This window comes from Malaclemys terrapin, chromosome 25, assembly GCF_027887155.1.
Source record: "Malaclemys terrapin pileata isolate rMalTer1 chromosome 25, rMalTer1.hap1, whole genome shotgun sequence".
NCBI lineage: Eukaryota > Metazoa > Chordata > Testudines > Emydidae > Malaclemys > Malaclemys terrapin.
In genome coordinates, this window is record NC_071529.1 from 12,438,917 (window position 1) to 12,450,843 (window position 11,927).

General features: G+C 47.1%; 1 protein-coding gene across 1 annotated transcript; it reads right to left on the bottom strand.

The window, feature by feature from the left end:
* Positions 1–1,399: 1,399 nt before the first annotated feature.
* Positions 1,400–8,361, bottom strand: EPOP (elongin BC and polycomb repressive complex 2 associated protein). Its single transcript, XM_054014110.1, has one exon. It carries the CDS (start codon positions 7,783–7,785, stop codon positions 5,689–5,691), a length of 2,097 nt encoding a protein of 698 aa, XP_053870085.1. The 5' UTR covers positions 7,786–8,361; the 3' UTR covers positions 1,400–5,688.
* Positions 8,362–11,927: the final 3,566 nt, after the last annotated feature.

Here is an 11,927-nt window from a genome sequence, read left to right on the forward strand (position 1 = left end):
TCCAGCAGCAGAAGCCCAGCGTTCCCGGTCGGCAGAACCGGCCTTTTGCACGGTTTTGGGAATGTGTCCTGATCCCTGTCTGCTCCCGATCTTTGCTTTTAGATGTGAAGAGGCTTTAAACCAGGGAGGGGACGGGGGGAGGAATAACTTTGACATTGACTCCTTCGCTCCGTGCAAGGGAGTTTTAAAGGAGGAAGGGGCGCGGGGGAATCTTGGCTGGCAATTATATAGACTGTGGGTTTCACCCTTTTTTTTTTTAAGGAGCAGTGTGATGATCTAGCCTGACCTCCTGCCTATCGGAGGGCATAGGCTGGTGGCGCTGTATCCCAATAAATACATGATCGCGTAAAGATTTGTGGGATCTCTGCCCCCCGATTGCCTGATTCCAGAGCCCCTGTTCTACTGAGAAACAAAAGAATTGGATGGACGTTTTGGGTCAGGATCTGAGGTTCAGAATTTGTATTGGCAATATTATTTGAAGCTCTTGCCAGAATCGAAGCCCTGTGTTTTCTTTGGTTCGTAGATTCATTATTCTATTATTTATTATTACTGTGGGATGGGATTTTTTTTTTACATTTGTCGCTGCTAGTCTCGGGAGCCGAGATCTTTCGCTCGTTGGTGGGTTTTTCCGGGGGAAAAGCTTTCATTCATTCCAGAGGAGGCAGCAAGTCCCCTGGCCCTCCAGGAGAAATTCCTGGATGGGGAGCAGATTCTGTGAGTATTCGTGGCTGGCCTACAAATCAGGCGGAAGTGGCTACCGATTTGCGATGGAATGTTTCGGGGAAATGTTCCATCCAGGCGACATTTGTCCAGAGAAACCCTTCCATAACCGGCCACGCACTCGCGCACAATCCATCAGACCCATGCAAGCCAGACAAACACACACAGAGAGTAATCAAATAGACCCCAAGCTCCCATAAAACCATTCTCCCTCTCACACATCCACATATGACAGGCAAGCACAGATGCACACCCGTCTCACAGTCATATGCACACATAGACACAACACGTACAAACACAAGGTAAACATAAGCAATGACATTGCTGGCTCATGCAGAGAATACACACAAACCGCTCCTTGTACACACAAATATGCATGCACACACAAACAAAGCAAACACCCAAGGCTATCCCTACACCTCCGGTGTGCACAAAGGCGCACAAATCCAGCACACCCATTGACACAGACAAACGCCTCATGTGGGCACGCACCTCCAAGTGTGTGCACACAAACACACCCCCATAAACAAAGCAAAAACCTAGAATTATACACGCACCTTGTCTGCACAGAGACACACACTCACAAACCAGCGAAACACACCATCAACCCCTCCCCTTCCCCCCTGCCCTAATATACACAAACCAATTCAGCTCTGTAAAAAGATATTTATTCCTCAGCCTAGATTCCATATTGCACGCAGGGAGTAGCACTCGTTCATAGTCATATACTTACAACAACTTTAAATAAATAAAGTTAAGAAAAAGTCCAATATACGGTTGGGGGAAAAAAGACAACTCCCTCCCTCCCCTGATATATTTTTAAACATGTGTTTCAAACTGAGGGGGGGGGGAAGCAATCAGAGGAAATGCAGTTTCTGAAGTTGGATAAAAGCTCATCACAGCAGGGGGGCAGTTTCAGACGTGGCCAGTTCTCTGCCTGATTCGTGTAAGAATTCACGAGAGGTAAATGCCCAGATTATAATCCCCCCACACCCAAATCCTTCTGGGGATACATTGTATATATAAAGAGAAACTTTATCTATGGAACCAATGTCCAGGAGAAAAACTTTCCCACCTCAGCACCTCTGAAATCACACCGATTCTCTAATTCCTTGGACTGGGGGAAAGTGTGTTATTATTGACAAGTTGGTGGTGGTTTTTTCCCCCCCTTTGCAGGAAAAACGGACAGCTGTGCCTTTAAATCCTGTGTGCAGAACTCCCCCACCCCCACCCCTTTTTGGATTGATCAGCAAAGCAGGTCAAGTCTAATTTAACCCACCTCCATTCCTGCGGAGTTCAAGTGATTTAAATGAAAACCGAGAGCTTGTTCTGCGCTCTGCTCTCAAACTGCATATCCAATTATGCAGAGGTAGAGCAAAGGGCCCAACCTTTGAAAACCCAGGCGGCCCCCATCCTCCCCAAAATAAACCCTTAAATCACGCAGCAACCCACCAGATCCACGCTGAGATTCTCCTGAGTCTAACATTAACTGCGTTTTTGTAAAATAAAAAAAGAAAATAAAAAAGGCAGCCAGCCATTTAGAAAAGTTTTTTTTAAAGAAGATATTGTCATTGATTTTCCCCCTGTCTGTTCCAAGGCTTTTAGGAAAACAAAATGGAATAACAAAAAATCGCCTCTTCCTCCTTTTGCACCCGTTTTGGAAACAAAGCGACGTTATCCAATGTATTAGAAAGGAGCCTTGTATAGGTTAACCCTTCAAGGACTCCAGTGGTGCCAACTGATTATTTGTTGTTCCCAAATACAAACACACTTCCCAACATCCCAATCGGCCAGGGCCTTTTGCGCTCGGTACTTTTATCCAGGAGGTTTTGCTTCTTTTCGATAAAGCACCATATACTCCGTTTATTAGTATTATTTTCTGATGAAATTGGTTATTTATTTGCGTGTTTGTTTATTTTAAAACCACACGATATCAAATTACGGCTGGGTTTTCCTTTTCATTTTTTTTTTGTATTGCATTTCAACAAGCCCTTTTTTTTAAAAACCCTTTTGGGAAAGAACATGGGTATGATTTCGCGTTTCTGGCTGGGATCAATTTCTTTGCAACATGTAAACAAAGAGTCGGGGGAACCGTATTTCTTTAGCACCGAACAGGGTGTCTCTGTTGCTTAAGTATACAAGGCGTGCGTGTTGTGGGGAAGAGAGGAAGTTTTGAGGTATATTATATTGTATTCACAGCCTCCATCACATTAGATAATGTATGTATGTGTGCATAGACAATAGTGAGTATATGCAATCTGTGTGTTTCATATGTACACAGACACAAACACACACATATATACCCACACACTTTGTGAGGTGATTATATCCCTTAGAGAATATTCCTGAGTTATTTGTGTTACTGGTGTTTGTTGCTTTAGCAACATTGATAGCCAAAGTGTCTCTTTTCTGCTCAGTTTATCCAGGCTAAAAAAGACAAATTCTCTCTCCTTTTCACTTCACTGGCAGATTTGCATGTCCAAGGGCTTCAGGACCAGGCATATAATTAAAGAAAAACTAGCTAACACGTTCGGAATGGAGCCTGAGATTCCCAGCAGCCATGCACCCCTCTTGCAGACTTTTTGAATATTTCAAACTGATCTCTCTCTCTCTCTCTTTGTGTGTGCGTCTTTGTTGACATTATCCCAAGCTCTTGCATAAATAACAGTGGTTTGTAATTAACAAACGCCACAAATCTGTTTGCAAATTCCTCCCCCTTCCTTCTCCCCCCCCCCCAAAAAAAAACCCCAAACAAACCCTGGAAAACACATTTTTAAAAATCTGCTTTGGATGTTGCAGCTAGGAGTCCAGAAGCAAAATGTGCAAATTGGAGCAGGCGCTGGAGAACCGCATTCCCCTTAAGACATTAAAAGGAAAACAAGAAGATTATTTCTCTCGGTGTGTGCCTCTTTCCCTCTCTCCCGGGCTTTGCTTTTCAAATCCCCTGTTCGGGCAGCCAGGACGACCAGCGCAGTGTATGTATGCGAAGAATAAAAGACTCCATTTTTGTACGCGTGTGTACATTGGAGACAAGGACTTAGTCTGCTCGAAAGAGGTTTAAAAGCAAACTGGAGAAGGGAGAGAGACTTCCAACAGGACAGGTATTTCTCTCACACAACAGACAGCAGATTTTTATAACCTTCCACAGTAATTGCACAGGCATAGGAGAAATCCCACCCGTTTTGTTTAAACGGAGAAAAAGACCCAATCAATTAAAAATGCAAAACAAAGAAAAAAACCCACAGAGGAATGTTTTTAGCATCAAAATAATTCAATATGCCTAAGAGAAAAAAATAAATGATTGGAGAGAAAATATTTTTGGCCTGTTATGGATAATTTTTTCCACCAACGATGGAATGACATTAAAAATCGAAATCACCGGTGGCCAGGTTTGACTATTTGCTTTGATTATAATTCTATAATGATCCACAAGTTTTCTTTCTTTCTTTTCTTTCTAGTGGAAGTAAAACCCCGTCTATAGGATGTCTGCTGGAGTCAATTATAACACTATAGAGGGGGGAATTAAAACATTCACACCAATGTGTTGAAATTGAGGGAATCGCATGGTCTCACTCAGACTGCGTCAGATCCGCGGTTTGTTGAAAATATTTTATGCTGGAAAGGAGTGGGAGAAAAGCAAAAAAGCTCACACTCGCTTTGATTTGTCTAACATTTCCAAAACAGAACAAATTTCAGAGCCAGATGAACTTTGATGTCCGAGAGGGGTGAAATCAAATCAGAAAGAGTCGAAAGGGCCCGCTCCAAAGACACTGGTTTGTAAGAAGAGTTAGACTGAGATGTGATTTCCTTTACAGAGAAGAGAAACTTTCTCTCAACATTCTTCTCCGCATTCCACTTTGGAACTTAATAGAGATCAAATTGTCCATCTGCACTTTATTCCTAATGCTCCCGGCTCCTATTTCTTGCGCCAATAAAGCTTTTACAGGCCTGCTACCTTTAGGCTATCCGACTTAGGGTATCCAGCAAACAACTCTTTTTTTCCTTTTCTTTTACATGCAGCAGTTTCCAATAACTTCCTCTGAAACCCGCCTGTTTTCTTTTTGCAGACAGAACTCCCTATTCTTTTTTTGGGGGGGGGTCTCTTTGGTAGATAAAGTAGATTATTTAGTTTAAATAGCTGCTTGCAATTTTTCGTATGAGATTGATTAATGCAAAAGAGGGGGTATTTCTTCTATAGGAGAGATCATTCTTTCTCTCTGCATGTGATTGTTATTATTTTAACCCAATGCCTGTATCAAGGAAAGGAGAAATTAGATCCATTCTTTTCTTGCTTCAGCGTTTGTGTTTTTTTTTTAAGAGAAAGCTTTGATGAGATCAGTTTAATGTGTGTTGGGCTGACAGCATTAAATTCTCCCACAAACGCAGAGGAAGTGGGAAGGGACAATATACAATTAACTTGGGGTGAATGGGAAGGGAGGGACATTTCTCGTTTTAACTTGGAGAGGGGAGGGAGGGCAGGACCACTTGAACACTTCCCAGTCAATATGCACATTTTAGTCCCTATCACCCTGGTTGGAATAAACCACCGAATGTAAAGGGGGTGAGGTATTCCTCAAGCTCACCTGGTTTGGGGGCGGGTATTTTATTTTCTCACAGAACCCCCGAAAGGTGGACACCCCCCCCCAAAAAAAAGAAATCGTGTAGAAACCAGAGTTGAAATCCCTTTCCTCCCCCTCTCCAAATGTCCAGCAGTAGATATATGTGGCCAAAGTTTCCTAACGTGATTTGGGGGGTCCATTTGATTGGGGGAGTCAGACACCTTAAAGGGCGCTCGGGGGGGGGGGGGTTAGAAGCTGGGGTGCTCAACCCTTCCTGAAAACCAAGGCGTCTCCAGTTGGGCACTTCAGATCCCCAGGGTCGTTGGGAATAATCCGGTTCTCATCTCCCTCGCCCCCTCCCTCAACTGTTGCATGTAAACCTGGCCGGCGAACATTCATTCGGCCTCGTTTAGAAACCCTCCAGGCCATAGCCCCGGAATTTGAGGCTGGGGGGCACAGGGAGGGCGCTGCCGCCCACCTGCCAGCTCCACAGCGGGTGCGTTTTGGAGGGCGCGCAGGAGTTCTTTACGCACAGGGAGGCGGCGGGGCGCAGATCCCCATCCTCCCCCACTACCAGCGAAGGCGTGCAGGGGAAGTTGCCCATGAGGCTGAAGGAATTCCTGCCTGGTGCTGGCCCGGCGCTGGCCAGGCGTTTGCAATGGGCCTTCCCCTTTGGGGCATTCCTCCTCGGAGTCTTTTGTGGCCTCCCCTTAGCGGAGTTTTGTTGCCGTTCTGCCTCAGCGCCTCTGGCAAGGCGTCTGCGCTTGGAATTCCTTTCCGAGCCATTGCCTTTCAAAGCTTTGTTGGACAAGGGGCTCGGGCTCGGTGCGCCTTTGGAGCCGGGGCATTGGAGCTCGGCCGCTTTGCACAGCTCCGTCCTCCCTCCGGGCCGCAAACTTTTCCCATCCGCGTTAAACCCCTTTGCATAACACCACAGCTTGGATTGCCTGATGAGCCTGTCGAAATGCTCCCTCCTGGGCTCCCCTAAGACCCTCTGGGGAGCCGGGCTGAGGCTCCCCGCGAATTCCTGAGCGGAGGGCGGAGGAGCTGAGCCCAGGGCGGGCTCTTGGGAAGCAGATCGCCCGGCTAAAGCAGCGAGCTGCCTCTCTGCTTGGTCACTGGGGCCTAACGAGGCTGCATTGTTCGAGGCATCCTTGTGCAAATCCTTCCCTTTGGCGCAGGGCTCTGTCTCCCCACAGCCTCCCGCCTTTTGTTGTGGGTCCCCCCCAGGGCAGCTGCAGCTCGGGGAGGGCTGGGAGGAGGGGGGCTCCTGCTTTGCGCACGCGAGCTCCGGCGGCTGCTGGGCCCCGGCTCCCAGAGCTGGAAGCGGCCTCAAACTTTCCAAAGTTGACGCTCGCAGAGTCCTGGCCCAGAGCTGCTGGGAGAGGAGCAGGAGGTTGGGGTCGGGGCGCAGGGCTGCTTTGTGGGGCTCGTCTCCGCTGGGCTCTCTGGGGGGGTGGGGCAGCTGCTGGAACCTGGGCAGAGCCGCCTGCCTGTAGCGGGTGCTCTGCACCGAGTCCCCGCTGCACAGCGAGCTGCTCTCCGACTCCGAGGAGCTGCCTTCCTCGCTGCTGCACGACGTGTCCCCCTCCTCTTCCTCCTCCTCCTCCGACGAGTCGCTGGAGGTGGCCGGGCTGGAGCCCCCGAAGTCCAGGCTGGAATCCGAGTCGCTGGAGTAGCCGGCCGAGGTGCCCTGCCTCTTGGAGCCCGGGAAGAGGCGGCCTTTCCTGGCCGCCCCCTGGCCCTTCTCCTCGGGGAAGAGCCCTTTGGAGCAGCAGGACCCCCGCTTGGGCCGGTGCTCGGGCTGGTGAGACGCCTGCCCGGCTCCGTGCGGCCCGCGGGCTGCGGAGTGGAGCAGCTGGAGGTCCCGGGGGTAGGCGCTCAACACGCCAGCGAAGAGTCCCCCGCGGCCCCCCAGGCCGTAGCCCTTCCTGCCCCGGGTGGCTTTGTCATAGTTTTGGAAGAGCCCGGCCGCGGGGGGATGGGGCGCGGGGGCCAACTCGCTGCAGATCCCCGGCTCCTGGGTGCAGTAGGGTCCGGGTCCGCAGGAGGAGCGCAGCGGCTCCCGGGGGCAGTCGAAGAGATCCGCGGGGCCCGGCAGTAGTAGCTGCTCTCGCCTCTTCCTCTTCCTCCTCCTGGGGTTGAGGCTCTTGCAGGAGGTGCAGAGCGCCTCCAGGTCTGCCTTGGAGATGAGCGAGCATTTCACCGCTCGCGTGGGCACGGAGTTGATGGCTTTGAGGGTCCGGAGCTCCCTGAGATCGCAGCGGCGTCTCTTGATCTTCAGGGTCTCCATCTTCTTGCTGATGGTGGTCCTGGGGATATCCTTAAACAGGTCGCTGAGGACCTGCGCCAAAGCAAACATCTGGGTGCCATTGATCTGTAAGTATCCCAGGTTTATCCCTTCGATTTCTTGGTAGCCCGTCTGGAATTCCCCGGGCCTGGCTTCTCCATTGTAACCCATGGTGGCTGGCACCATTCCGAAGGTCCCTTCGCAGGTCACGAACATGTTGCAAGGAGCATTTACTTGCTCTCTTCCCCAGGGGGCATTGGGAAGACGGGCATCTGTGTTCCCGCTCCTTGGTCACAAACTCCAACCCACAAAAAAAGGGGAGAAGAGGTGTGTGTGTTGGGGGGAAGCGGCAACGCAGTGGATTTCCCTTTCAAACGCTCCAGTCAATGATTCGTGACATCTTCCAAATACCCAGTTCCTCCTCCTGCGCTGGGGCTAGATTTCTCCCCTTCCCCCTCCCCAACCAAAAAAGGCAGAGAGGGAGAAAGAAAAATAAAGAAGCCAAACATCTTGCCGCCTCCAAGACTCCCCCCACCTTCCGCTTCAAAAATAACCTCTCTCCGAAAAGAAGCCAGCCAGCAGGTCCCCCTTTTGCTGGGCAATGCCAGTTAGACGCTAAGCAAACAAAGCTAGAGAGGTGGAGGTGGTGGAATAAAAATGGAATCTTGCGGGGGGGGGGCACCACACAAATCCGTGTAGCTCCCACCGTTTGCTGGGTTTCTTTCTTAAAGACAAGCTCCCGGAGTACAGTATATGATAGGAAACACCCCACCAAATAATTTCTCAAATCTGGAAGCTGATTGGGTCCTTTAGCCATGTGATGTCATAAAACCCCAACATTTCACACACACCCCCATGTAAAACACTCATAAAAAAAAAAAACCTTGCATTTAACAGCCACGCTGCTGCCAGGCAGACAAATATCCAGTGGTACATGAGCGTGTTGCAGGATTAGATGGGGAGAGGCAGATTTGACTCTGTGCCTATATCTACATTTTATGCAGATGTTATATAATATATCATGTATTTGTATATGCACACAGCCCGGAAAAACAGATGTGCTTATTTATATAAATATGCATGCTAACATTACAAACACACACATATATTTATAGATGCACTATTTTAAAACACGTATGCTGCTTTTTCAAGGTAATTTTAATGCTGTCTTCCTTGTTAAGAAATCACCTTTTTAGCAGCTATAGGTGCATCTCTGTGTAGTTTTATATTGTATTTATTTTAGCCTCTTTATACAGAATTCTTTTACGAGATTTTACCTTTTTCTTTAAAATGCCGTTTTCCTAGGTTTTCAGCCAAACCTATTTTTTAAACATATGAAATGTTACTGCTTGGAGTTCAGAAGGATTGACTCTGTAACCATTCATCATTTAAACTGAAGTAGAATGCTTCTTAATTGCCAATTACTATATTTAGTGTTCTGAATGATAGCCTTGATAATAATAATTTATTATTATTATTAAATTATTATTAATAATAATAAGCGAAGACGCGTTTCTTTTTCTTTCTTTTTTTTTTACTCACCCATCTTCTTTTCTTCTTTTCTCATCTTTTTCTTCCAAACTTCTGGATTTGATTTGATTTATTTACTTATGTTTAAAGAATTAATGATTCTGGAACGTGGCTTCACTTCACGGCAAACTTAAAATCCCAAGATTTCTTTGGCATGTGATGGCCTGGCTCCTGGTAACCCTGACCCATCCAGGCTTACCCAAATGGAGAAAGAAAAAAACTGGGCTCTATTGTCCCACCAGAACCCATTTCTTTCTAAACCTGAAAGCTGCTCGCGCTATTTGACTGACGCCATCGAGGTTGGTAAGGGAGTTTGAACTCTTTGTCATAGGGCACTTATTTTGGGGGCTTAGTTACCTCGGAAACTTTTGGGAGAAGGGAAGTCCCAGCTTTAAAGCCTCCTTTAAATGAAAGGTTGTGTTTATTCTTTCCCTACTTTTTGTTCAATGTTCAGTATGAGTCGTGTAATAATAATACAATAAATTATTACGATTATTCTGTATTAAGTTGTGAAGCTATATGTCTGATCGACCACAAATTGTCCTCTTTTAAAAGCAACCCCCTCGGAGGAGGTGCCACATTCCTGAGTATCTGTGTTGGGGGGAAAAATGAAAATAAACCCAACATAGTTTTGAATTTGGGACTGATCTCGCCCGATTTAAATGTACTTTGCTGATCCGTTACTTAAAACGGCATAAAACCCCACATCCTAACCGGAGACCTCCTATTTTTAAGCAGAAATCAATATGGGGAGGTTTGCCTTTAATAACATACACACATAACCGAACTCATGGCCCTGCTAAGAAGAGAAAACGTCACATTCTTCACGTCCCCTTGTGTTAAAACACCACATTTCAGCCCCGGTTTCTATATGCAGCGAGTTTCCTGTGCGTGTAGATCCGCCATCCAACACAAACACAAAATTCTTCTTTGTTTGGCGCGGGGGGAGATAGTTAAGATCGCAGAGGACAGAAAGGGACCAGTTAGTGCATACTGCAGCTTGTTGCTGTAAGTTGTTGTGTGTGTGGAGGCGGGAGAGAAGTGGGGAAAATCGGGGACGATCACAAAAAGAGCCGTTTGCATGAAACAGGTCAGTCAGACGGGAGTTTCCCTTCGCAAATAAGTAGGGAGATCTCTGGTATTTTTGTTTCCACGGAAATCTAGAGCCGTTCTACCCGTATGTTAAGCAGGGCTCTGTCCCAGACGGGCAGGAGGTGAGAGGGGTGTGTGGATGGGGAGCTGGTATATAATGCCCTGTCCAACTGGCTAATTCACACTTTCACGGCCTTCGAGGGAGGGGTCCAGCTATGAAAAGGCAAGTTCCAACACACAGCAAACTTCCCCTGGCGGCAAAGGGGGGTTGAGATCTTCGCTGGAAAATCAGAAAAGAGCTCTGAGGGGCAGGCATGCTAGGCCAGAGGCCATAAAACATAGAGATATTACATATAACAATAGATCTCTAGGGCAATATAAGGAGGCAGGTTTTGAGCATAATTATACCATATTTTAGCCGTAGATAAAGTTTGATATATATTGATATATAATGTGTGCTTATATGTATAGTAATTGACCCTTGGTAATGCAGACTGACAACCTTAAAGCATACACAGACAATATTTTAGAGGCTGATAAAATGTTATATATGTGTATGTACACACCAGCACACCGTGGTGTCTATATATGTTGTATGTACACAATCTGTGCACTCACATATTCTCTGTGTGTGTGTACACACACACAGAATGTATGAATGTATATACATACACACCATACTGTGTTTTGATGTGTACACAAACATACATTTTAACCTCCTCTAAACTATTTGACATTTATATTTGAAGTCTAGCTGGTTGCATCGCCACGGATCAATTATTACACACATATCCCTCCCCGCTAGGTCATTTTGAGCGCTGAATTACAAATTTATAGCCGGATTTGGCCATTATTGGGTGGCTCAGGGCTTTTATATGTTATTGATGTTTAGGGTTAGGGTCACCCGAGCCCTTATTTATGTCGAAACGGGCGCCCACACAAAATGGATTGCTCGCCGGCTCTCTCTCTTCCTCGTGCAACAGTTATTTGGGTGGTGGGTCATTTCAACCCAAAGATGTAATAATTGCAAGTGACCGTGCTTTGCAAGACGGGCAGAGAACTCCCCAGCACCTTCCTCCCTTGTGTCGATAGTTCTAAATTCCGGGCAAGGGAGGAAAGTGAGTGTGTGTGTGTGTGGGGGGGGGGGGTGTTTTCCGATCTCTACCTCCTCTCACCCACTCCCTTGCACATGAATGGAAAGGACAATGGGCCAGGGTGATCTCAAGCGGGAATCTTGATTCATAAAGCAGAGCTCCCTCAGACCTGGTAGGTCTGCCTGTTTCCGCAGGAAGCAATAAAAGTGACCAGGTTTTGGGGAGATTCCCATTTGCAAGGGACACTAGAGACGGCTGGATTCGAGGGAGGCAAACCCACCACCTCCACCTCTCTGTCCCTGTTGAGAGAGGGGGGTTGGGGAAGAAGGAAATGTACAGCTGCAGTTGACTGACAAAATAAAGGAGAGATTTTGCTTCAGTCTGGTGCCCTTTTTAGGATCCAGTTTGTGCTGATAAATTTTATACATGTGCCATCAAGCCGGTGCTAAGGAGGAGAGAGCTGATAAGCTGAAGGAAGGTTGAGGTTTAAATCATGCACAGATGTTGGTGACACGGAAGTGCAAAAAAAAAGTATTCATGCGGAGGTGCTCTGTAAGCGTTGCATTATAAACACACAGACATGCATATTTCTAACACACACATGCACACAGTTGCAAACAGACACATACAGAAACACAAACA

Excerpts from the sequence above, each read along its gene's own strand:
- EPOP (XM_054014110.1), bottom strand. The coding sequence starts at position 7,785 with ATGTTCGTGACCTGCGAAGGGACCTTCGGAATGGTGCCAGCCACCATG.